At 47.0% G+C, this 27531-nt stretch overlaps 1 protein-coding gene and 1 non-coding gene across 3 annotated transcripts in view; both read left to right on the forward strand.

Annotated features, from left to right (window-relative positions):
• Positions 1 to 27531, forward strand: part of NINJ2 (ninjurin 2) — a 95195-nt gene that overhangs the window by 46752 nt on the left and 20912 nt on the right. The window contains exon 1 of one of the 2 annotated variants that reach the window (XM_030805008.1): positions 4331 to 4403. The exons of the other annotated variant lie outside the window; for it this stretch is intronic. Within the exon in view, the coding sequence (XP_030660868.1) occupies positions 4392 to 4403 (12 nt within the window). The 5' untranslated portion in view covers positions 4331 to 4391. Of the gene's footprint in view, positions 1 to 4330; positions 4404 to 27531 lie in introns of those variants that run through there. 2 annotated transcript variants of the gene reach the window in all.
• LOC115832968 lies at positions 24201 to 24260 on the forward strand. Its single transcript, XR_004028379.1, has one exon. It is a non-coding gene; the product is annotated as a U7 small nuclear RNA (small nuclear RNA).

Here is a 27531-nt window from a genome sequence, read left to right on the forward strand (position 1 = left end):
GAGCCAGCAGCGTCCTTGTCTTTGCATAACTGCTATTTGTTTTTCATAGAGCGCTGACAATGCACACTGCCCGGCGTGTGAAGACCTGGTCCTGCCCCTAGGCCTCTGGGAACCTGACCTAGACAGACACTCAGCTCTGGGTGCAAACACAGCTCAAAAAACAGGCAGGCTGAGCCCTGAGGTGTCAAGCCTTTGTTCCCTTCTTTGGAGGAAGAAAAATGAGCTAACTAAGTGACTTCTCTGGATAAGAGAGAAGCAAGAATCCTCTTAGAGCACAGGTACTAAAGAACGTCTAGGGATGGAGGAGGAAGACGTGTACAGAGGCAAGTAGGGAAAGCAAGGGGAAGAAGAGGGAGGGAGCCAGGCCCGGCAAGACTGTGAGGGAAGAGTGCCATCTGCTGAACCCCCCGTGGGCACACAGGCACACCGCCCCCCCACCCCACCGCGTCCCCTGGGCATGAAGCTGTCGCACAGATGATCATCTAGATTCCATCTCCAAACATTTTGTTCTGCCACCACCCAACGACCCAGACTTATGTTCTCCCTAGAACAAGTCCCTGGACCTACACGCACTCCTCTCTCTCATGCAGTCTAGAATATTCAGCAGAATGCAAGAAGTCATGAGGTGTAAACCACAGTGGGATGAGTAACTTCCCAATACCCACGGACCCAAACCAAGCTGAGCAGGTGCCTGTGGAGAAGGCTGGAAAGTCAAGGCAGCAACGATCGCTGAGGATGGTCTTCTTTAGGAGGCAGTAGGACATCGTGTAAGACACTGGGTTTCCAGCCAGAGTAGCCAGGGATCCTCCCTAGCACCGTTCTTACTAGCCACGTGCTATGGACAAGTTGCTTGGCCTTTCTCCACCCCACATGCCTGTGGCTTCTGGAAGGGCTTAAATGAATAGCACCTGGAAGGAAAATGCCAGCCTGGGGCCTGGCACATGGTGGAGGTACCGTCATTGCTCCTTCCAGAGAAGAAAGGCCATTTTTAATTAATTAATTAATTTAATTATTATTATTATTTTTTGAGACCGAGTCTCGCTCCGTCACCCGAGCTGGAGTGCAGTGGTGCGATCTCGGCTCACTGCAAGCTCCGCCTCCTGGGTTCACGCCATTCTCCTGCCTCAGCCTCCCAAGTAGCTGGGACTACAGGTGCCTGCCACCACGCCTGGCTAATTTTCTGTACTTTTAGTAGAGATGGGGTTTCACCATATTGGCTAGGCTAGTCTTGAACTCCTGACCTCAGGTGATCCACCTGCCTCGGCCTACAAAAGTGCTGGGATTATAGGCATGAGCCACCTCGCCCAGCCCATTTATTCTTTAAAATGCATGATGAGATTTAGAATTAGAGAGAAAGACCCAGAAAAAGGAGAAACGGATACATTTTCATTTGTCTTAGGAGCCACAGATATGCTTGATTTGACATAGCTGTCACAGGGATTTTGCTCATTAGCACGGGGAAACTATTCCTGGTATGTCAGAGCACCCCCAAATTGGGCCAGCCGGGGATGGCAGGGGAGGAGGAGTGAAGCTGGGAGTGCTGGGCTGGGGTCCAGTTGAAACCCTGCCACTGAATTGCATGCTTTGGACATGTCACTAAGCCTTTCTGGTCACACCTTGCCTGATGCCTTTTGTCCCTTTCACCCTAATTCTGTGATTCCATGGGGCCTGTTTAGCATCCCTTGGAAGACCCATGGATTGATTTACCAGTCAGCCAATCAGGCGATCAATCTGTCAATCCACCTAGTTCACCTCAGGACCTTCTACGATTGCAGCGACGGAGAGGACCAAGTATGCCAAGGGTGTGCTGCAGACGCCTGGGTCCCCTGGCTTTTGAGGATACACAGATCTTTACAAGGATCAGAAGAGACTCAGGCACTTTGGGTGACAGGTGACAGAAAGGAACCTAAAGCATCTGAGACCAAAAGAGGGAGTTTATCATCAAGTGTCAGGATCTCTCCCAAGAACCACACGGTAGGGAGATCAGGGAGGTCATCCAAGTGTCTGGGCCAGAACCCAGACAGCTCCTTCCCTCTGCTTCTCTGGGGCTGCCTGGCCTCTCATTTTTGCTTCTCCTGGTGCATCTTGATTCATGTAGTCCGTGGAGGTTGAATAGCAACAGTGAATCTCAGTTCCAGATTAATGGAAGGGAAAATCTGATTGGCCCTGCTTGGACAGGACTCCTGCCCCTACTCTACCCAGCCTGAGCCAGATATTCCTGGACCGGATATAATGTCACTAGGTTACCTCCTATGTGCGTGGAACTGGGGGTTTCTCAGAGAACGGGAGGTTGCAACTGCCCTGACACCCCACAGAGTGTTGTGTTAGGATGCAGGTTTCACTGACACAAGACTCCAAATAATAACAGCTTAGACCAAAATGGAAGTTTATTTCTCGCCTGTGTGTAATAGTCTGCGTGCAGACAGGCCAGGGATAATACAGTAGCTCCATGGTGTTTGGGACCCAGGCTCCTTCTAGCTTGTTGCTCTGCTCCTGGGATATGTACCTTATACACATGATTGAAGATGCTCACCGCAATCTCCACATTCCAGCCTGGGAAAGAGGGAGGAGGGGATAGAGAAGACAGGTGCCTTCCTTTTAGGGCCACAATTCTTCTTGCTAAGTTCTCATTAGCCAGACCTTGGTCATACAGCCTTGCTGCTGCAAGACAGATTGGGAAATGTTGACTTTAGCTAAGTGGGCATGCATCCAGTCAAAAATTCTACCATCCTGCAAGAAGGTCAAATAGATATTGGGGGCAACCTCCTACAACAAGTAATAATGGCCTCGCTTCCTGGAAACTCATGGAAGTTTTTCTCTCTTCTGACTTCTAGCCTTGGGAGCAGGTTATTTATTGCCAAGAAAGAGGTATGGTGGGCATGGGAAGAATATCTACATGGAAAGGTGTGACCGGGAGGAGTTTAGACTAAATGATTTCTAAAATCATTTTTTACTTTTATGCCACTTCAAGAAAGGCCTGGGAGCCGGGCACAGTGGCTCATGCCTGTAATCTCAGCACTTTGGGAGGCTGAGGCAGGCAGATCACTTGAGGTCAGGAGTTCGAGACCAGCCTGGCCAACATGGTGAAACCCTGTCTCTACTAAAAATACAAAAATTAGCTGGGTGTGGTGGTGCGCCCTTGCAATCTGAGCTACGCAGGAGGCTGAAGCAGGAGAATTGCTTGAACCCAGGAGGTGGAGGTTGTAATGAGCCAGGATCATGCCACTGCACTCCTGCCTGGGTGAGAGAGCAAGACAAAAAGAAAGAAAGAAAGAGAGAGAAAGAGAAGAAGGAAGGAGGGAAGGAAGGAAGGAAAAGAAAGAAAGAGAGAGAGAGAGAGAAAGAAAGAAAGAGAGAGAGAGAGAAAGAAAGGAAGAAAGAAAGAGAAAGAAGAAGAAGGAAGAGAAGGAAGAAGAAGAAAGAAAGAGAAAGAAAAAGAAAGAAAGGAAGAAAGAAAGAAAGAGAAAGAAAAAGAAAGAAAGGAAGAAAGAAAGAAAGAGAGGAAGGAAGGAAGAAAGAAAGAAAGAGAGAAAGAAGGAAAGAGGGGAAAAAAAGAAAGAAAAAAAAGAAAGAAAAGAAGGAAAGAAAGAAAGGCAGGCAGGCCTGGGGATGATGTGCCTCTTCCCCTATCATAACTTAGGGCCCAGAAAAGGAAGTTCTTGGGACAGATTACAGAAGTGAATTTGGTAACAGAGTTCTTTAAAGAATAGATGTCCAGGCCAGGTGCTGTGGCTCATGCCTGTAATCCCAGCATTTTGGGAGGTCGAGGCAGGTGGATCAACTGAGGTCAGGAGTTTGAGACCATCCTGGCCAACATGGTGAAACCCCGTCTCTACTAAAAAGACAAAAAATTAGCCGGGTATGGTGGTGGGTGCCTGTAATTCCAGGTACTTGGGAGCCGGAGGCAGGAGAATCACTGGAACCTGGGGGGCAGAGGTTGCAGTGAGCCGAGATCGCACCATTGCACTCCAGCCTAGACAACAAGAGCGAAAATCCGTCTCAAAAAAAAAAAAAAAAAAGAATTGATTTCCAGTGCTGTGGTTGTCCTTGTCATAGCCCAGTTCCGCTAAACAAGGGTGAGTTGAAGTTGTCTCCTTCAGACTCTAGAGCCACATATTAAATCCCTGCCTGGTAACCCCCTCCTGCGGCTAGGCTGAACAGAGTCGCTCAGAGCAGCTAACCCACCAGTGAAGCTGTGGTGGGCATCTGCTGCATGCGGGGCCCTGGGCTGGCTGCTGTGAGGACCCACGGGGGCAGAAGGCTGTGCTCGCTGACCCTCTTCCTCTTAGTCACCAGGCTGACCTCGTTTTCTGTTGAGACTTCCTGTTCTCCAGTAATTGCTTGGTGGGGCAAGAGGCTTCAGTTCCAAGTCAGCAAATGGGATCTGAGTCATGATGTATATGGTAAGTGTGCCTCTGCCCACGGTACCTTCACCAGCTCAGCACTGGGTGCTGGGCGCTGGGCGCTGGGGACTGGGCAGGTGAGGACGGCTGCCAGAGGGGCTGATTTTCACTCACGCAAAAGCATTGATTCTGTGTCTGCTGGGTGTCCGGCAACGTGTGTGTGCATGTGCACTTGTCAGGATGGGGAAGGCAGAAGAGTGGAAATGACTCTGAAAAGTTAGGGCCCAAAATGGACTTTGTAGCTTTTGGCCCCAGTGATGCCAAGATGAAGTAGGCTAGTAGGACAGCTGGGAGCAGAAAGAGGCCCAGACTTGGAGTCCACTTGGGATCACGCTCTGGCTACAACTAAAATGTGTGACCTTCCATGGTCAAACATTATTTCTGTCCTTCATCTTTTTTTTCTTTTTTTAAGACAGGGTCTTGCCACTCTGTCACCCAGGCTGGAGTGCAGTAGTGCCATCATGACTCACTGCAGCCTAGACCTCCTAGGCTCAAACAATCCTCCTGCCTGAGCCTCCTGAGTAGCTGGGAAAATTCCCCTGTTGTTGTTGTTTTCCCCTATTTTTGTTTGTTTGTTTTTGAGACGGAGTCTCACCCTGTTGCCCAGGCTGGAGTGCAGAGGCGCGATCTCAGCTCACTGCAAGCTCTGCCTCCCGGGTTCACGCCATTCTCCTGCCTCAGCCTCCCGAGTAGCTGGGACTACAGGCACCCGCCACCATGCCTGGCTAATTCTTTGTATTTTTAGTAGAGACGGGGTTTCACCGTGTTAGCCAGGATGGTCTCGATCTCCTGACCTCATGATCTGCCCGCCTCGGCCTCCCAAAGTGCTGGGATTACAGGCGTGAGCCACCGTGCCCGGTGTTTTCCCTATTGTTTTAAATAAAAGGATGATGACGCCTTGCTCGGCTCACAAGGACTACAAAATGGAAAAGAGAATTGGGCTGTGAGCCTTGCGAAGGCCCGCTCTGCGTTTTACTCATCTTTGCAGCCCCTTCAGCACCTAGCGTGGCGCCAGGTGTGTGTTCAGCATCTAGTGTGGCGCTGTGTGTGTGCATTAATTCTTCTGTGAGCGAGTGTTGCCTAGATTGAATTAAACAACAACAACCCAGAAAGTAGCTGGTCCACTTTCCATATTAGAAAACAGAGACCCAGAGAGGGACAGTGACTTGCCTCAGGTCACCTAGGCTAGCTGGGAAGATGAAACAGGGACCTGACACGTGCCCTGCATTCAGTCGGCGTCAGTGTCCTTCTTTTCCAGGTGGCAGCATCAGGACGTAGAATCCAGATCTTTTCCTCTGACACCTCCGCTCTTGCACCTCACCACATTGCTGAGTTATTCATATTTAGCTGAAGCCAGCTGGCTAGTGAGGGCTGAGATGGGATTAGCTGGCAGGAGGACTGCTGCTGACACCTTGTCCACCAAGCTGCCCCTGTGCCACGGCTTGGTCCAGTGGCTAAAGGGCAGGAGCTCTGGAGCCAGGTTGCCTGGGTTGGACTCCCAGTTCTGCCGTTTGCTAGTTGTGTAATCTCATTTAATGTCTCGTTTATGTCTCAGCTTTCTCATCTGTAAAATGAGGATTGCAATTGTATTTGACCTCATGAAGTTGTCGTGAGAATTAGATGAATTAAAATATGTACTTAGAAAAGTGCCAGGCAGGTAATAAGCACAGTATTAAGTGCTTGCTATTATTCAAGGGGAACGTTCGGCTTTTATTGCCGTAGTGGTGGTTGCAGAGTTGATGACTATGGTCAACCTTCACAAGGACGGCCGTTGGATGATGGTAGAGTTTGTTGTTGCTGAATGGGATAAGATGCCTAAAGATAGTCTAAAGGACTGGGGACTCTAGCATATAAATTCTTGGAGGGCTGGTGTGCTTGGTAAAGACTCTTAAGGGTTAAGTACGGTGCCACGTAATTGGTGGATAATTCGAAAACAGTGACCGCTAGTTCCTAGGGAGGCTCCAGACCTTGGATACTCATCCTCCATCCGTCCACAGCCACCGAGGGCCCAGATGGGTGGATACTCATCCTCCATCCATCCACAGCACACCGAGGGCCCAGATGGGACACTAGATCCTACAAGCACATTCCCCTTTAAGCCCCAGCTTCCATTCAAATTTGCTTGCATTGGAAAGTCAACGGAACCCCCAGCACAAAGACGGTGGCTGACGGCCAAAGGACTGGAGCCAGGAAAACTATGTGACAGGCAACTTTGCTTCTGCCAAGAATGAGGATGTGATTTCCTACCTCCACCCTGTAGCAGGCCCCCAGCCTCCTCTCATCCCCATTCCCCTTCCACCCCCAGTCCTATGGGCCACAGGTTGCTGCCTGAAAAAGCAATTTGGAGCTGCTCACACAGGATATCCCTCCTGACCTACTTCCTGAGTGCTGGGGCAGAATGCTTGCTCTGCTGAGAAAGGTGGCATTAGCTCAGCATTCCCCCAGCCAAGCATCATGCCGGATCTGACTGTCAATCACTCACTCACAGCCAATGGCCACACCTGAGAAGGGTTTTCTTAACGGCTTTCCTATGTCAACACCTGGGCTGAGTAACCCAACAGGCTCCTGGAGTAGAGCTGAACCTGTTTCTTGGGATATTGTGCTTTCTGTCTTTTTGGTTGTGTGCTTGCTTTTGTAATTTGGTGCAAAGCCACCATTTCCCATGGTCCCAGGAACTCTTTCTGAGGTTGTAATTCCAAAGTATTTCTACTCCAGTCATCATCATCATCATCATCATCATCATCATCATCATCCCTTACAGAGTACCTACTATGTAGTCAAATATTTTACCTATTATCCCTAATATGCTCGCCACCGTACCTTGCAGGGTGAATATATCAGGACAGTGCTTCTCCGACTCTGATGTGGCTGTAAGTCACCTGGGAATCCTGCTAAAATGCAGATTCTGGTTGAGTAGATCTGGGGGAGGCCTGAGGTTCTGCATTTCCAGCAAGCTCCCAGGTTCTAATATCTTGATTAGCAATATATCAGGAAAAATTTTTTGGTTGCAAGTGACTGAAATGCAATGTGAACTAGTTAAACAAGAAGTGGAATTTATTACAAGGGTATCTGGTGTCTCACAAAGCCAAAGGACAGGATTGCAGCTGGGCCTCTGGAAGAGTTGGGGCCAGGGATTCAAATGCCAGGAGGAGCCTCTTGGTCTCCTGACTACTTTCTCCACGCACCCAATTCAAAGCGTCATCCTCTCTCCCTCCCTTCCTTTGCTCCACTCTTTCTTCCTTTCCCCTCTGTTCTGCTTAGTGCCAAAGCAACTCGGCCCACAGTCCTGTGGGTTCCACGTCTTCGTCCTTGATTTTGGTGGCGCACATCTTCCAGTAACTCCCTAAGAAAGTGAGCAAAGGAAGGACAATTTTTGTGGACTAACTTACCTAAACCGTCTTCCCGCAATTGCTAGTGGGTTGAGTATAGAATTGTAGCTTCCAGTGTGGCTGCTGTGACATCCAGTGCCATTTCACTCCTCTGTCCTCTGGAGCTCATGTCTGGAAGTTGTTAGATTCCTTCTGACCTCCAGTTCCAAAAGTTGACAATGATGTGGCTTGGGGTGAGTTGTTCCTCATTCATTATATGGGGCACTTGGTGAGTCCTTTTGACCCCAAAATTGATGCTTTCTGCTCTAGAAAAATCTGAATTGTTTATTTAATAATTTTTGCCTTTCTCTTTTCTTTGTTCAACCCATCTTGAACTCTCAGTGTTAGGGTGTTGGATCTTCTGATGTGATCCTTTAATTTTGTCTTTTGAATCTAATTTTTTATCTCTTTATCTTTTTGTTTTACTTTCTATGAGATTTTATAAACGTTTCTCTATCTTAAGTTGAATTTTTAATTTTTATATTTTTAATTTCATATTTTTAGTTTCCAAGAGTTCTCTTTTCTTTGATCTCCAAATATTCCTTTTTGAAATAGAATATTGGCTGGGCAAGGTGGCTCATGCCTGTAATCCCAGCACTTTGGGAGCCTGAGGCAGGCAGATGGCTTGAGGCCAGGAGTTCTAGACAAGCCTGGGCAACGTCTCTATTAATAATTTTTAAAAATAATAAATAAACTACAATAAGACAATTCTTTTTTCATTGATGGAATAGCTTCTCTTTTTTCTCTGGAGATATTATTATTCTTTTCCTTTTTTGCACTTTTCTTCTGCTCCCTACATTCTCTCTCTCTCTCCTCTCTTATCTCTTTATTTTGGTCTCCATCTCTCATGTAGGCTTTTTGTGTATATTAAAGAGTGAGGCACCAAAAAGCTTACTGGAAGGAGAACTAAGTTGTGAAGGACAGAGTGGAGATTTTCATTGTACCTTTTGAATCTTTTGAGTTCTGAACCATATGAATATAGAACCCATTCAAAAAACAAACCCCAAAACCCCTCATCTTCAAGGTTATGTGACGCTTTATGTGCATGGGTAGGGGCTTCTTTGCTGGGGAGCTTCACTGCAGAAATGTAGGGCGGGTGTTAGCTTCTTTGCTGAGTGGACTCCAGATGTCAGTGTCTTAATGTCATCTCTCTAGGTTATGTCATCTTTTTTATTTTTTATTTTTGTCGCGCTCTGTCTCTCTGGCTGGAGCGCAGTGGTGCAATCATGTCCCACTGCAGCTTCGAACTCCTGGGCTCAAGCGATCCTCCAGCCTCAGCCTCCCAGATAGCTGGGACTACAGGCACATGTGCTATTCCCAGCCCCAAGGTAGTCTTTTCTGATAGGAATCGTCTGGACTTCTGTCTGGGGATAGGTGTTGGGGGAGGGTATAAGCCAGTTTTCGAGAATGCAAGTGGGAGGACAGCTGGGTATCCCAGTGTTCTGAATGCAGATTTTCAGCAGGTGCCTCAACCCTCTCCCCATTACGCACGGCCGAGCCTGCCGGCCTCTAGAGCAGCACTTTGCAGACTACCAATGGGGAAGGCGCAGTTTTGAAACTCCCATTCTGTCAGGGACATGTACGTGGCCCTGCCGGGCGTGAGTAGACTACATCTCACACGGCACACATCTCACTCTGGGAGTTCAGACATCCAAACTGGCCTGTATCCTTCAGCCAGGAGAACCCACTGATCACACACTGAGTGCTGAGGCAACGTCAAACTTCCGTGAAAATCCTAAACACATATTCTTGCTTCCTGTACTTATCTTATTGGAGCTAGTAACAGTTTGTGGACCTCAACCAGTTCCTGGACCACACCGCAAGAGCACTGCTCTGGGAAATACAAACCTCTGGTCACTTGCCTTGGGGAGGATCTGTCAACAGGCTTTGAGGGGGCGGTGAGGGAATCGGGAGGGTTGAACTGCTCTGTAAATAGACTTTCAGCCCATCCTCTATCTCAGGTCTATACCTCGTTCCTACCTCCCTTGCACCTGTGCCTCCACATCCAGTGCCTTCCTGGATTCCTCGTATCCTGTTGGTTCCTTCCTGCAAGCATCAGGCTGTGGCTTTTTTTGCTATTGTTGTTGTTGGGACTGAGTCTTGCTCTATCGCCCAGGCTGGAGAGCAATGGCACCATCTCAGCTCACTGCAACCTCCGCCTCCCAGGTTCAAACAATTCTTGTGCCTCCGCCTCCCGAGTAGCTGGGATTACAGGTGCCCACCACCACACCCGGCTAATTTTTGTATTTTTAGTAGAGATGGGGTTTCACCATGTTGGCCAGGCTGGCCTCGAACTCCTGACCTCAAGTGATCTGCCCACCTCAGCCTCCCAAAGTGCTGGGATTACAGGCGTGAGTCACCGCGCCTGGACAGGCTGTGGCCTCTATTGCTTGGCCAAGACATTCGTTTACTACTGCTTGTTCTACTTATTTCCTCTCCCAGTCTATTTTGTTCTCACAGCTTATACTTTAAAAAATCCCTTTACTATTGTTAAGATAGCAACACTCCCCAAATTGGTCTACAGATTTAATGCAGTTCCCATCAAAACCCCAGCAGACTTTGCAGAGCTGATCGTAAAACTGTACGGAATTTCAAGGAACCCAGAATGGCTCAAATGATCTTGAAAAAGAAGACTGGAGGACTCACGCGTCCCAACAGGAAAACTTACTACAAAGCTACAGTAATCAAGATAGTGTGATGCTGGCATAAGGACAGACACATACATCAATTGTACGACGATTCAGTGGGGGAAAGAAGGGTCTTTTTGGCCAGGTGCAGTGACTCATGCCTGTAGTCCCAGCACTTTGGGAGGCTGAGGCGGGCAGATCACTTGAGGTCAGGAGTTCGAAACCAGACTGGCCAAGATGGCGAAACCCCGTCTCTATTAAAAATACAAAAATTAGCCAGGTGTGGTGGTGCGTGCCTGTAGTCCCAGCTACTCAGGGGGTTGAGGCAGGAGGATCGCTTGAACCTGGGAGGCAGCAGTTGCAGTGAGCCAAGATCGCACCACTGCACTCCAGCCTGGGTGACAGAGTGAGACTCCATCTCAAAAAAAAAAAAAAAAAGAATAGTCTTTTCAACAAATGGTGCTGGGACAACTGGATGTCCACATGGAAAAGAATAAAGTTGGACTCTTACCTCATACCATGTGCAAAAATTAATTCAAAATGGATCATAGACTTAAATGTAAAAGCTAAAATCTAAAATTCTTAGAACAAAATATAAGTAAACCGTCATGCAGGAAAGCCTTCTTAGATATGACACCAAAAGCACAGTAACAAAGGAAAAATACATTGGGATTCATGAATATTAAAAAATGTTATGTTTCAAATGGCACCATCAAGGAAGTGAAGAGAATCCAGATAATGGGAGAAATATTTACAAATCATACATCTTATAAGGGACTTGTACACAGAATATATAAAGCACTCTTACAACTTTATAACAAAAAGACAAATAATCAAATTTTAGGGCAAATGAGCTGAACAAACATTTTTCCAAAGAAAATATACAAATGGCCAATAAGCACATCGAAAGATGTTTAACATCATTAGCCAGCAAGAAAATATAAACTCAAAACCACAAACAGGCCCAGTGTGGTGGCTCATGCCTGAAATCCTAGCACTTTGGGAGGTGGAAGCAGAAGGATTGCTTGAGCCCAGTTCAAGACCAGCCTGGGCAACATAGTGAGATCTCATCTCTACAAAAAAAATTAAAAATTAGTTGGGCATGGTGGCCCATGTGCCTGTAGCTCTAACTAGTCAAGAGGCTGAGGTGGGAGGATCACTTGAGCCCAGGAGGTCCAGGCCTCAGTGAGCCATGACTGCAACACTGCACTCCAGCCTGGGCGACAGCGAGACTCCGTCTCAAAAAAAAAAGAAAACATTATGCTAAATGAACATCACAAAGGACCACAGAGTATGTGATCCCACTGATAGGAACTATCTAAAATCGATACAGACAGAAAGTAGATTAGTGGTTGCCTAGGCTGGGGCTGGGGATAAGGAAGGGATGGGCACTGGGTTCCTTTTGGGGATGATGAAAATGTTCTGGAATCGATTGTGATGATGTTTGCACAACTCTGTAAATACTAAAAGCCACTGAACCGTACACTTTAAATAGGTGAATTGTGTGGCGTGTGATTGATGGCTCAGTCTGCAGTTGTCCAGTGTCATCCCCACTGAGTGTGGAAGCCTCCAGCGTACCTTATGCATGGGGCTCCTCAGTCATCACCACACAGGACATTGGAGCGGAAGTGACACAGCTGTTCTTAATTGAATGGTTATTTAATTAAGGGATTGCTACTGGCTTCATTTGGGGATGTCAGTACCTTAAAATGGTGTTTATCAAGTCAGGCAGATAAATAAACTGGGTCAGACTCTACTCTCTTATTCCCATGGAAAGCATTTTATTTTATTTTATTTATTTATTTATTTATTTATTTTGACACAGAGTCGCACTCTATCGCTCAGGCTGATCTTGGTTCACTACAACCTCCGCCTCCCAGGTTCAAGTGATTCTCCTGCCTCATCCTCGGAGTAGCTGGGATTACAGGCACCTGCCACCACACCCAGATAATTTTTTTGTATTTTTAGTAGAGATGGGATTTCGCCATGTTGGCCAGGCTGGTCTAGAATGAATTCCTGGCCTCAAGTGATCTGCCCACCTCGGCCTCCCAAAGTGCTGGGATTACAGGCATGAGCCACCGCACCTGGCTATTTGTTTTATTTTTTATTTTTTTAACTTTATTTATTTATTTTGAGACGGAGTCTTCGCTCTGTCGCCCAAGCTGGAGTGCAGTGGCACGATCTCGGCTCACTGCAAGCTCCGCCTCCCAGGTTCACGCCATTCTCCTGCCTCAGCCTCCCGCATAGCTGGGACTACAGGCGCCCGTCACCAAGCCCGGCTAATTTTTTGTATTTTTAGTAGAGACGGGGTTTCACCATGTTGGCCAGGCTGGTCTAGAATGAATTCCTGGCCTCAAGTGATCTGCCCACCTCAGCCTCCCAAAGTGCTGGGAATTACAGGCGTGAGCCACCGCGCCCGGCCTGTTTTATTTTTTTAAAGTTAATTTTTAAAAAGATACATTTTTAAATTCATAGTAAATAATACAAAAAGCACCTACCTAGTCACATGCATTCTAAATGAGGATGCACACTCAGTTCATGCATTTATTCCACAAATTTGGAGCATTTACAATGTGCTGGCTCCTCCACCAGGTTCTGTAAACGCAGGAGAGAGCAAATCACAGGGAGGAGAGAGCTAAATAGTAAGTCTTCTGGTCAGGTGGACCTATTTTCAAAGGTCAGAGATCTCCCTACCAAAGGAATTGGGAGTGTTTTAACTATTGAGAGTTCAGATAGATTTCTACATATCTTGTTTTCACCCTTTGAAAACTCAAGATTGATTTTTTTTAATTACATAAATACTAGAACAACCCTAACAAATAGAAAAAAAGAAACTTACAATTCTGGGCCAGGCACGGTGGCTCATGCTTGTAATCCCAGCACTTTGGGAGGCTGAGGCGGGAGGATTGCCTGAGCTTGGGAGGTCAAGGTTGCAGTGAGCTATCATCACGCCATGCACTCCAGCCTGGGCAGCAGAAGGAGACTGTCTCAAAACACACACACACACACACACACACACACAGCACACACACACACACACACCAAAAAAATTCTGCCACCCGCCTTGCCATCCCAATTTCAAACCGTTTCTCCACTCCACACTTTTTAATTTAACTTTATTTTATTATTTATTTGTTTTTTGAGGTGGGGTCTCCCTCTGTTGCCCAGGCTGGGGTGCAGTGGCACCATCTCAGCTCACTGCAACCTTCGCCTCCCAGGTTCAAGTGATTTTCCCGCCTCAGCCTCCTGAGTAGCTGGGACTACAGGTGTGCATCACATCCATGCCCAGCTAACTTTTTTTGTATTTTAGTTAGAGATGGGGTTTCACCATATTGCCCAGGCTGGTCTCGAACTCCGAGCTCAGGCATTCTGCCCACCTCGGCCTCCCAGAGTGCTAGGATTACAGGCCTAAGCCACCGCACCTGGCCCCCACCCATTTTGTAAAGCCTCTAGCTCCATCTCCCTCGTTATCTTGACCACCTTTTCCCCTCATAGCCTTGACCACCTTCATTGCATGTCTCCCAGAAGGACCCAGCTGCAAGGACCTCCCAAGATCACTGAGAAATTCAGCCCCGAGGAATTGAAGCTTGGAGGTAGCCAAGACCCCCCAGTGGCTCAGGCGTTCGGAAGAAGTAAAGGAGTAAATGTGAATCTCAACGCCAATTTGCTTCTGGGCACATTCCTCGGACTCAGAAACCAGGCAGGGGAGGGCTGAGTATCGGGGTCCTGGCAGCTGGACAGAAGGAGGGGGGCTGGGCCAGAGCTGTGCAAACCTTGGCATCAGAGGTATCCTGAGTGCACGGCTGCTCCTGTGCCCAGAGATGGGCGATGGCAACACTAGCACTATGGTGAATCGGTGGCGGCATCTCAGGGAGGAATACGAGCCCCCCGGGCACGCTGGGGTGCAGGTCTGACCAAGCTGAGGAGGAGAAGAAGTAGGCCAAGCGCAGTCGTGGGGCTGGAAGGGCCTCCACACTTCCAGACTTGCTGGGACTGAGTGGTCCCAATCCCCCAATTCTACTGAGGCAAGTCAGGGTTCAAATCCCAATAAAGCCACAAACATGCGTGGCATCCTGATAAGTCTCAACCTCTCTGTGTTGTTTTCTCACCAGTAGATGGGGAGATAATACCCCCTTGTAGGATGTTGCAGAAATCATGTGGTGAAGTCTTACGCAGCTCTGCTGCTCAATGCATGATGGCTTGTGCTGTAGCTGGGACACTCACCCTTTTCTTGGGGGCTATGACCCCCCCAAATGTCTAAGATTTAGCTTTGTTTTTCTCATTTCTTATCCACTGACAAATTAACTGGGGCGGGGGGGAGGAATAATTTTTTTGAGACGAAGTCTCCCTCTTATCCCCCAAGCTGTAGTGCGATGGCGCAATCTCGGCTCACTGCAACCTCCGCCTCCCGGGTTCAAGAAATTCTCCTGCCTCAGCCCCCCGAGTAGCTGGAATTACAGGCGCCTGCCACCACACCTGGCTAGTTTTTTGGTATTTTTAGTGAAGACGGGGTTTCTCCATGTTGGCCAAGCTGGTCTCGAACTCCTGACCTCAGGTGATCCACCTGCCTCGGCCTCCCAAAGTGCTGGGATTACAGGCATGAGCCACTGCGCCCGGCCTGGAATACTTTCTAAATTTGTGCTTTATTTATTTCAATATTTCTCTCTTTTTTGGCTGGTACAAGAAATACATCCTTGTAACAAAAATACAAGCATTGTAGGCTGGGCGCGGTGGCTCACGCCTGTAATCCCAGCACTTTGGGAGGCCGAGGCAGGTGGATCACTTGAGCCCAGGAGTTTGAGACCAGCCTGGCCAACATGGTGAAACCCTGTCTTTACCAAAAATATGAAAACTAGCCGGGTGTGGTGGTGCACATCTGTGGTCCCAGGTACTTGGGAAGCTGAGGTGGGAGGATCGCTAGAGCCCGGAAGTCGGGCTGCAGTGAGCCGTGATTGTGCCACTGAACTGCAGCCTGGGTGACAAAGAAAGACCCTGTCTCAAAAAAAAAGTTAAAATTAAAATATTGTAGAAAATAATATTAAACAGGATTTAAGATTTTCCTTAATTCTATCAGCCAAAGATAATTGCTATTAACAGTTTGCTGTCTATTAGGTGGACCTCAAATGACTCTAATTAGATTGAATTGATGACCACGTTTTAAATGTCTCCCTCTTTCTCCTCATTTCTCACAGCCCAAGCTGAGTCATGGGTGAGCTCCTTCGAAAGTGGCCTGTGGCCAGGTCCACAGCACTCACACCTTAGCCATAGCCCTGTCTGGTAAGATGGGCAAGCTCGGGCAACCCTCTCCAGTCCTCTCTGGAATCCACTGCCAGTTTCCTCCCTCTGGGCAGAGGAAGGGCAAGGAGGAGGGTGGAGGCGGAATGGAGCTGTGGACACAGCTACCTGCTAAAGGTAGATCCGCATTTACCCCCTCGGTGCCCCTGGGGATGTCAGTGAAAACACCTGTGAAGCAGCCAGGTATGGAAACATCCTTGCGCATACCAGAAGCGGGGTGTTGGCAAAGTGCTGTCTGTACGTATCTATACACAGACACACACGCATACACACACATTATACACGATTGTGTGTGTGAGCGGTTCTTCCCTTTCCCACCCGTTAACAAGCTCATTTCCTTACAGGAAACATATCTGCAGATGCTTGTGTTTCTATATGAGAGACCAAGCTTTCTCCACAGGGGCCCCCTCCTACCTACACGAATTAGCCCAGAGCTACCAAGAGAAATCCTACTAGTGATGATAAATGTTCCTTTAAACCAGAAGGGTCCAGCATTATACTACGGGGCTTCGACAAGGCAAAGGCCTCTGGCCCCTCTGGCCTTTAATAGCCCAGCATTCCCCAAAAGCAACAACGCCCCAGACCCTCCCCACCTTCAGTGCGGAGTTGGCTGTACTGCAGAGGTGCAGCCTCCTGCGATACTTCTTGGCGTTCATTGTTAATGGCAACTCCCACTGATACATTCACCTCTTCTTCAGCTTCTAAGATTCTGTCTCCTCCAGGAAATGTTCTTGGCCAACGGCAAGAGAAGGGGAAATTTCACTTGGCCCTACTTTGCCTCAAGGCACAATGTCTCGAGACTTCTTCAATTCATCATATACAAGGAACAGCTCCTTGGTTTTAAGTAACATGAATAATATGTGCTGCCTTTATTCTTTGATTTGTCTGACCTATTTTCACTTGTTTGTTCCTTGTAATCTTTAAGTCTGTCCATGTCAGACTACGTTCTCCTGTGTCACCATGTTCTTAGTACAACCCTTAGTATCCTGGGTAAACAGTGGAAATCTCAAAAGCCCGTCTGTAAGAAAACGTATAAGAGCAACACTAAGATTTATGGAGTGCCGCACACTCTTGTAAGTACTTTACATGCATTAACCCATGTAGTGCTCATAGCAACCCTGTCAGGAAGGCACCATTATCATTTTCATGCTACACATGGGGAAACTGAGGCACAGAAAGGGGAACCGACTTGCACAAGGTCACACAGATGGTGGAACCAGACATCAGCCAGAAACCCACAACCTACAACTGCTATCCATGTAGTGTTTCGCCTTCCATGTTTCCCCTTTGTATATAAAGGCATTTTGTTTTATTTTAGAAAACTGGGATCATAATTGTACTTAATAGGTGTGTTATTTGGTTTAGGGCATAAATTTGGAATAGTTATGACTTTTAATTTTAAAAAGTTTTTCATGTGACAGAAGCTTAACTTTTTTATGTTTATTAATCTTTTCCACCGTGAATTCTGCCATTTTTTTCTTTTTTTTTTTTTAAACAGGGTCTCACTCTCATCGTCCAGGCTGGAGTGGGATGGTGCAGTAATGGGTCACTGCAACCTCAACTTCCTGGGCTCAAGCGATCCTCCCACCTCAGCCTCCTATAGCTGGGACTACAGGCACACGCCGTCACGCCCGGCTAATTTTTTGTATTTTTGGTAGAGACAGGATTGTGCCATGTTCCCCAGGCTGGTCTCCAACTCCTGGCCTCCAGGGATGTCCCTGCTTCAACCTCCGAAAGTGCTGGGATTATAGGTGTGAGCCACCGCACTCAGCTTGCCACTTTTTTATATTTGGAAAATTCTTCTCCATTGAGTCACTACTCCTGTCTTTGGTTTTATTGTTTGTTTCTTTCTTTCTTTTTAAACTTTATTTTTTTAGAGTAGTTTTAGATTCACAGAAAAATTCACAGCAAAATTGGGAGGAAGGTACAGAGACTCCCCATATGCCTCCTGTCCCTACATACGCACGGCCGCCCCCATTATCAACGTCCCCCAGCAGAGGGGTCCATTTGTTGCAGCTAATGATGCTGCGTTGACACATCATTATCACGCAACATCTATTGTTTACATTAGAGTTCGCTCCTGCTGTTGTATGTTCTACAGTTTTGGACAAATGCATAAGGACGTATTTCTACCATCATACTCTCATACAGAGTATTTTCATTTTGGTAGCTTCCAAGTTTTGGCAATTATATATCAAGCTTCCGTAAACATCCATGTGCAGATTTTTGTGCGAACGTAAGTTTTCAGTTCATTTGGGAAAATCCCAAGGAGCGTGGTTGCTGGATCGTATGGAAGAATATGTTGAATTTTGAAAGAAATTGCCAAACTGTGTTCCAAAGTGGCTGTACCATTTTGCATTCCCACCAGCAATGAACAAGGATGTTGTTCCACATCCTTGTCAGCATTTGGTATTGTCAGTGTTCTGGCTTTTGGCCATCCTCATCAAATTGTTGTTTTAATATGCACTTTCCTGATGACATATCATGTGGACATCTTTTTATATACTTACTTGCCATTTTATGTCTTCATTGATGAGGTGTCTGTGAAAAGGTCTTTGGCCCATTTTTTCAAATCAGGTTCATATTCTGATTGTTGAATTTTAAAAGTTTAAGAATTTACATATTTTAGATAACTGTCTTTTATCAGAAGTTTTTTTTGTTTTTTGTTTTTTTGTTTTATTTTCCCCTGAGATGGAGTTTAACTCTTGTTGCCCAGGCTGGAGTGCAATGGCATGATCTCGGCTCACTGCAACCTCCACCTCCCGGGTTCAAGCCATTCTCCTGCCTCAGCCTCCTGAGTAGCTGGGATTACAGGCATGCACCAACACGCCCGGCTAATTTTGTATTTTTAGTTGGCCAGACTGGTCTCGAACTTCCAACCTCAGGTGATCCACCCGCCTTGGCTTCCCAAAGTGCTGGGATTACAGGCGTGAGCCACCGGGCCTGGCCAGTATTTTTTGCAAATATTTACTCCCAGTCTGTGTCTTACCTTCTGATTCTCTTCACATTGTCTTTTACAGAGCAGAGGCTCTTAATTTAATAAAGTCCAGTTTATCAATTATTTCTTTCATGAATCTTGCATTTAGTGTTGTATATAAAAAGTCATATTGTTATGACACAACAATAACCTAGGATGGAAATCCTGCATCATCCTATCCTATGTTACGTTACGTCATCTAGATTTTCTCCTATGTTGCTGTCCAGGAGTTTTATAGTTTTGTGTTTTACATGCAGGTCTATGATCCATTTTGAGTTAACTTTTGCAAAGCGTGTAGGTCTGTGTCTAGATTCTTTTTTTTCTTTTTGCATGTGGATGTCCAGTTATTACAGTACAATTAGTTGAAAAGAGTATCTTTGCTACATCGTATTATCTGTGCTCCTTTGTCAAAGATCAGTTGACTCTATGTGGGTCTATTTCTGGACTCTATATTCTGTTCCATTGATCTATTTGTTTCCCCTTTTGATAATATCACACTGTGTTGATTACTGTAGCTTTGTATTAAGTAAGTCTTGAAGTCGGCTGCTGTCAGTCCTCTGGCTTTAGTTTTTTCTTTTAATATTGAGTTGGCTATTCTGCATCTTCTGCCTCTCTATGTAAACTTTAGAATCGGTTTGTTGATATCTACAAAATAACTTGCTGGGATTTTGATAGGGATTGCATTGAGTCTATAGATCAAGTTAGGAAGAACTGATGTCTTGACAATATTGAGTCTTTCTATTCATGAACATGGAATATCTCTCTATTTATTCAGTTGTTTTCTTTCTTTTTCTTCCTTTTTTTTGTTTTGTTTTTATTTTTTTAAAAAAAATTGAGATGGGATCTTGCTATGTTGCCCAGGGTGGTTGTGAACTCCTGGACTCAAGTGATTCACCTACCTTGGCCTCCCAAAGTGTTGGAATTACAGTCATGAGCCACAGCACCCAGCCCAGTTCTTTCATCAGAGTTTTGTAGTTTTCCTCATATAGATCTTGTAAATATTTTGGTAGATTTATATGTCAGTAGTTCATTTTTATTGATACATAATATCTGTACATATTTATGAAGTACATGAGTAGTTGATTTTTTGAGCACTAATGTAATGGCATTGTGTATTTAATTTCAGATTCCACTTATTCATTGATGATATATAGGAAAACAATGGACTTTTGTATATTAACCTTGTATCCTGCAACCTTGTAATAATTGCTTATTAGTTCCAGGTATTTTCTTTATTATTTTAGACTTACTTTATTATTTTCGATTTTCTACATAGACAATCTTGTCATCTGTGAACAAAGACAGTTTTGTTTCTTTCTTCCCAACCTGTATACATTTTTTTTCTCACCTTATTGCATTAGCCTGGAGTTCCAGTATGATGTTGAAAGGGAGTGGTGAGAGAGGATGTCTTGCCTTGTTCCCTGTCTTCATGGAAAAGCTCTTAGTTTTTCACTATTAAGTGTGATGTTAGCTACAGGTCTTTTGTAGACATTCGTTATCAAGTTGAGGAGGTTTCCCTCTATTGTTTCTTTTTTACTTTTATTTAAGCTATTTGTAATTTATTTGATAAATAATTTTCCCCCTTCCCTGATAAGTTTGAGATGCCACTGCTGTTGCTGTTGCTGCTGCTGCTTCTTTTCTTTCTTTTTCTTTTCTTTTCTTTCTTCCTCTTATTCTTCCACTTCCTCCTCCTCTTCCTCCTTCTCCTCATCCTCTCCTTCCTCCTCCTTCTGCTCCTCCTCCTCCTCCTTTTTGAGACAGGGTCTCACTCTGTCATCCAGGCTGGAGGCAGTGGCACACTCACGGTTCACTGCAGCCTCAACCTCCTGGGCTCTAGTGCTCCTCCCACCTCAGCCTCTTGAGTAGCTGGAACTACAGGCCTGCACCACCACGCCTGGCTAATTTTATTTTTTGTAGAGACAGGGTTTTGCCCTGTTGCCCGGGTTAGTCTCAAACTCCTGGGCTTAAGTGATCCTCCTACCTCAGTTTCCCACAGTGCTGGGAAGCTGTGATGAAGATGGGAGCTTCATCCTTGTAACTCACAAATTTCTGATGACGCTGGGAGCTTCATCACAGGCATGAACCACTGCGCCCTGCCTGTGACGCTTCTCTAACACTCACTAGGTTTTCAGATCTGTTTCAGAGTTGACTGAGTAGTAAATGTTGACGTATTGCAGGGAATTCTTACCTTCTTATTCTTTTCTTCCCTTAAGAGTTGTTAGTAACTGTGCCTTAATATTTTACCAAATGAACAATGTAGTCATTACACCAAGTTAGTATTGCAGTGAACCTAATAAATTGAGAATGGGTCCTATATTTAACATAGATTTCTGGATTTTTTCCATTAAAAAATCTTCTTTCCTACTATATTTATAACATATGTATCCACTCTACTTTTGTCTATTCATTTTTTTCCCTGTTTTTTTCTTGATTGCATTTTTAGGAAGAGGATTTATTTTCCTTTTCTTTAAAAAAATCCATTCTATAGTTTCATTTACTCAATCTACTGATATCCTTGTAACTCACAAATTTCTGTAATTATCTTAATTTTGTTCTTCCTTGCTGTTTTCCTAAGGTGTGTTTTACTGTTCTTTTCATAACTTTTCCGAGATGAATTTCAGTTGGCTTATTTTCACTAATTTTTATAAAGACAGTTTTTATCCCTGAACAGAGCTGGGACTTGGACTACATTCCTTAGTATGTTCTGGTTCTTACAACTAACCAAATAATCTGTAACTGAATTTTTTTTTTATTTTGAGATGGAGTTTTTCTGTTGGTCCCCAGGCTGGAGGGCAATGGCACAATCTCGGCTCACTGCAACCTCCACTTCCTGGGTTCAAGCAATTCTCCTGCCTCAGCCTCCCAAGTAGCTGGGATTACCAGCATGCGCCACCACGCCCGGCTAATTTTGTATTTTCAGTAGAGACGGGGTTTCACCACGTTGGCCAGGCTGGTCTTGAACTCCTAATCTCAAGTGATCCGCCAGCCTCAACTTCCCAAAGTGCTGGGATTACAGGAGTGAGCCACCGCGCCTGGCCAGAGAAGCTAGTTATTCTGTTTCTTCATAATCTGTGTCTAATATTGTTCTCCATTTGTTCAACACCTTTTTGTTGGATATTCACAAGAATGTACCATGACGAGTCCACTCTGAATCCCTCCGGCAATGATAACTCCGTCATGTTATCTAGCAGCACCGAACTATTTTATATGTAGTGTGTCCTACTGTTGTCACAGCAACCCAGTGAGGTAGGGACTATCATTTACCCCATTTTGCACTTGGGGACACTATGGCTCAGACAACATAACTTGTCCAAGGTCACCTAGCTAGCAGGTAGTAAAGCCAGACTTGACCCCATTCTGACTTGAAAGTTCCCATTTTTCATGTCACAGATTAATGGAAAGCTCACCAAGAATGCAAACAAGATGTGCGTTTGGCTGCAGCCCGGTGGCTGGGGCTCCAGGCCTTCAGGCTAAAGGAACAGTTGGAAGGATGAGCAGAGCAGGAGGGGCAAGGGGGTGACCTGGGAAAAATGCCTGGGGCCCTCTGTTTGCTCAAAATTGACTAGTTAAGTCACGCACCACACCTGCCGCCGGCCACTTCACTCTTTCAGAGGCTTTCCTGTTCCAGTGAGGCCAGAACCTGAGAAATATCTCTGAAGAAACACCCTTGGCCCTCGCGGCCAGCTCCCACAAAGCCTGGAGCACCCCAGCCCAGCTGCACGATGAGATAAGATGTGCCCAAGGGACCTGGGGAGAGAAGCCAGACTGGTGACACCACACTGCTCCCTCTGTGACATCTGTTCACAGCAGACACTGTCCCTCCAGGGACTCGGAGCTCAGCCAAAAGGCCCCTGCTTTTAAGACCAGCTCTATGGAACTCTGCTAGCACCGCCCATAAGGCCAGCTCTATGGAACTCCGCTAGCACTGCCCATCCAGAGGGCTTCTGCGATCAGAATTGCCCCCAACCCTCTGACCAACGTAGTAGATGAGTCAGCAGTCAGTCCTGGGCAGCAGGTCTTAGCAGTCATGACTAGGAGAAAGGACCTTGCATCAGGAGAGCGCACAGCCCCAGGCTGTTGAGGGGTGTGCAGCTGGGCATGAGTGGCAGGGCTATTTCTGCCCAGCTACGTGCTGTCAGCAAGCAGGAGGTGAGGGGAGATGCTGCCGGGAATTGTAAGATCTAGGCATGGCACCCGCTGCTTGAACCCTGCTAAGGACTGGGGCCCCAACACCCTGCAATACCTAAACTGCCCTGATGGTTGGTTCACACAAACCACATGAAGGTGAGAGGCCCTCACAACACTGAATCCAGAAACAGGAGCCAGGGAACCTAGGGACTGTCACACCATTTTGAAAAGAGGCACCACTCTCGCTGAACTTCTTTTCTCTGCCACCTCCCTGTAACCTTGATAGTAAGTGCCAGTGTCCTGGGTTCTGATCAGCTGTAAGCATCAGCCACAAAGGACTATGCCCTTGATAGGCTTCCAAGCGCCCTGGGCAGTGGCTGGGCAGACTCTGCTGTCATCCCACCAGGCGACGGCGTCTGTGCACATTACCGAAGGTGCCCCTTTTACACAAGAGCCACGTTCCTGGAAAGTTGTTCACCAGCTGAGTCCTACCGGGGCTGCAATGCTGAGGGTGCACTTTTAGACCATGAAGGCACGAAGTTGCCACCCAGCCAGAGGCACAGGCTGTCGCCCTCCACCCCTCCCTTTCCCCACCCTCAGCCTCCAATCGCTCACCCAGTCCTGCCAGTTCTGTTTCCTCGCCCTGTCTTGGGGCAGTCCCATTTTTGTACCCACTGCCAGTGCTGTGCTGCAGACTCCAGCAGGGCTCCGCGCGCATGGCTCTCCGCTGCAGCCCATCCTTTGAGCCGCCTCCATCATGTTCCTGCTAAAATGCTGCTGCAGCACATGGCGAGGCTGACGCAGGAGGACCACTTGTTTGAGACCAGGAGTTCCAGACCAGCCTGTGCAAAATAGCAAGACACCGTCTCTACAAAAAATAACAAAAATGAAAAATAAAATGCTGCTCTAAGGATGCCACTAGCTGAGGATAACCTTCCTGCTGCTCCCTGCTGCCCTCAGGACAAAGCCTAAGCACCTCATCAGCCCCTCCCTGATCGGCCGCCCCACACCGCGCCACCTCTGCCTTCTACCCGTACCCTAGGACCCCTTGGGTCCTGACAGGGAGATCTCGTCCTCTCTGAGACGGCCGCCACAGCAGCCCATCTGCCTCACCCCACGGAGGAAAACTGAGTCCGGGAGACAATCTCCCCCAAATTTACCATCTGTCTGCCCCATTCCAAAAGTTTCTTGAGAGCAGGAGCCGTATGGATCCGTCTCTGCATGTCCAACCTGAGACATCAGTGCCGAGGACTCAGGAGGCACACCCAGCACATGCTTGTAGAAGAAAGAAAGAAACAGGGAAGGGTGTTTTTTGCTATTTATCGCATATTTAATTTCATCATTGTTATATTCTTACTGATTATAAAAGGATGATGTCTTCGTTGTGAAAAATGAGAAGTGGAAGTGTTACAGCCCTTTTAGAGTTTGTCTAGCAGGTTTCCTGGTTTTTACTGAAACCAAACTCCCATGAGAAAACAACCTACAATTGGGAAAATACATAACTTAGAAAGAAAGGGAAAGTCCTTGGTGTGATGTAAATTCCTCCCATATCTGTTTTGTATGCTTATGCTAATACATAGAAATATAAGGTAGATCCTCTGAATATTTTGTTTCATTTTTACCAATATAGAATCATATCATGTTCTTACTGACTTGCTCCCCCTTAAATACATTTTAGATATCTTCTGTATCTACACATAGGGATCTACCTCATTCTTTTTGTTTTGTTTCATTTTGTCCATTGTTTTTTACTGATTGAACAAGAACACCTCTCCCTTTCAAAGACATATGTGGTATTTAATTGTGTGGTTGTGGGCCAGTTTATTTAGCCCACACACCATTGATTACAATTAGGCTTACTCTCAGTTTTTGACATTCTCAATAATGATGCATTGAATAGCTTGTCTTTTTGAGCTTTGGGGAGCATTTTCTGCAGGAGACATATTCTGTGGGAGACTCCTAGAAGTGGACTTACTAGGTAAGACTATTTTAAATTTTAATAGATAATTGTCAAATTGTCCTCCAAAAAAATGACTGTAACAATTCTGGTACATTTGGTAGTAATTTACACTTCTACCAAGGATGTGGAAGTGCTTGCTTAGCCGTGTCTTCACCAACACTGAGTATCATCAGTCTCTTAAATCTTCACCAATCATGTAGGCTATCGTATCTATTATACACATTTGTGATGTCTCTTCAGGGGCTTGCTCATTTTTTCTGTTGGCTCATTTCTAAGGCCTCCACAGACTTCAGGATAATCAGTCCTTTGTGCTCTGTGCAGCAGTGTTCCCCTCGTTTTTCTTTGTCTCCTGATTTTGTGTGGTGTGTGGTGGTTGAGGAAATGGCTGGAGCACACACTCTGAAGGCAGGCTACTTGGTTTTGTCTGTAGCTTACTAGCTGAATGACCATAGTTTAGTTACTTATCCTCAGAGTCCCTCAGATAAGGACAGTACTTATCCCAGGGATTGTTATGAGAATGACACAACTTCAGATATACAAAGTGTTCTGTGCAGGGTTTGACGTGAAATGAGCACTATAAGGGTATATGCTATTATTATTTTGCATTCAAATAATTTTAATTTTATGCAGTCAGATGTATTGATCCTTTATGGCTTCCGGATTTGATGTCATGGTTATAAAGGTTTTCCTCATTCTAAGGTTAGAAAGCGATTCACACAGTGGACTCTGTGAAGGAGTCTGCGGGAGTCCATTTGCAAGACGGCTCCTCCCTTCCGTCCCTTCCATCCCTTCCATCCCTTCCAACCCTTCCATCCCTTCCATCCCTTCTATCCCTTCCATCCCTTCCATCCCTTCCAACCCTTCCATCCCTTCCATCCCTTCCGTCCCTTCCAACCCTTCCATCCCTTCCCTCCGCCGTTTTGCTGTCTTGTAAATTGATTTGGCTTTTCACATGGTGGGAATTTTTTTCAAGGGGAAACCTGTCTGTGTTTACATCGTGGAAGGATGACACCCTGGCGGGGGACTATGTTGGCTGTCGCTTCATGTCTAAAGTGTAGGTCTGCGTGGGTCGTCCCCTCCCTTCATGGATAAAACGGCTACCAGTTGGCCGGGCGCGGTGGCTCACGCCTGTAATCCCAGCACTTTGGGAGGCCGAGGCGAGCGGATCATGAGGTCAGGAGATCGAGACCATCCTGGCTAACACAGTGAAACCCCGTCTCTACTAAAAATACAAAAAAAAATTAGCCGGGCGTGTTGGCAGGCGCCTATAGTCCCAGCTACTCGGGAGGCTGAGGCAGGAGAATGGTGTGAACCCCGGAGGGCGGAGCCTGCAGTGAGCCGAGATCGCGCCACTGCACTCCAGCCTGGGCGACAGCAAGACTCTGTCTCAAAAAAAACAGCTACCAGTTGTCAGTAAGTGCCAGGCTCATACTACGGCTCCTGCCCTGAAGGAGTTCCCCGTCCAGTGAGAGAACAGATAGTGGGCAGGTGGGCGGTGTCACCAAGGCCCTGTGGTGGAAATAACTAGCTGATGGAAGGAAGAGCTTCCTGCGTGGATGGCGAGGAAGGGCCCAGAGGGCTTTTCAAACACGGGGGATGGGGTGTTGAATCTGCTCTACAAATCCTGGTGACCTGCCTGTGATGTGCGGGATCCCTGGCCACCCTGGCCCCCAACCCGCACAGAGGCCCCGGGGCAGGGAAGAATGGCTCAGTGCTGGGCAGGGCGAGGTGGAGAGTGGCCAGAGGCCAGACCACAGGCATCAGACCAAGACTAGGAAGGCCCAGCTCCCCTCCCAGCTCTAGAACTTCACTGGTCAGAGAGCCTGAAGAGCCCTAAGAAAAGGACTTCATTCCTCCCGGGTTCCCTTTGCGTGTCCTTACAATGCAGCCTCAGCTTCTGTCCTTAGGCAGCTGTGCAAATGCTGCAAGACGGCGCATGTGCAGACATTCTGTCCTGCACGATAAACAGTGGACACCTTTGGGGCACTTCCTGCCGCCGCTTGACCGGGAGTTGCTCCTGCCATGGGGGCTGTGCTGTGGGTTCAGCCTGTCTGCATTCCCAGGGCTGCCTGCTTCCTGTGGAAGGCAGCTTCACCCTGGATGCAGACCTCCCCGTTCGCAGCCCGTCCTGGTGAGCTGACTCTTGCCTCCTGGTCCCCTAGTCTTTTCGTTGGCCCAGATCAGGACTCTAGTCCAATACTGTTGAACCCTGGCAGGGTTCAACCCACAGGAAGGGCTGAGCCTCCTCCTCCCACAGGTGTTTAGTAGCGAGAAGAGAAACTGCACTTTCCCTTTGGCCTTGTCTATCCCAGGTGTTGGTGTGAACCCCTCTTGGCACGGGCAGGGGTTCTACCATCTGCTCACACTAAGGGTTAAAGGTCTGCAGAGGGGACAGTGAGCTCCTCCATCCAAACTTCAACTCCGTTCCGCAACACCAGAGCCCGGTGAATGGCGTCCCCTGTGGGCGGCAGTGATTCTCGTGCGAGCAGGTCCCCGAAGGGGAAGGTCACTACAGAGGGATCCCCACACCTGGGTCCCTTCGATCCAGTCAGAGGGCACAGAAAGGCACCTGGCTGTTGGGGAAAGGACGTGGTGGGAGTCACAGAAGCCTTTGTCCCAGTTTCAGCACTGCCCAGTTCTGTTGCCTTGGAGAGGTCCCTTGCCCCGATGGTTCTGTGTCCTGATTGATAAGACGGGATGGTTGGACATAGGGCTGAAACGCATGCCCTGTGGGCGGATGGGAGCTTATGCACTTTGAGGTTGGATGCCTTTG

This window comes from Nomascus leucogenys, chromosome 23 (genome assembly GCF_006542625.1).
Source record: "Nomascus leucogenys isolate Asia chromosome 23, Asia_NLE_v1, whole genome shotgun sequence".
Taxonomy (NCBI): domain Eukaryota; kingdom Metazoa; phylum Chordata; class Mammalia; order Primates; family Hylobatidae; genus Nomascus; species Nomascus leucogenys.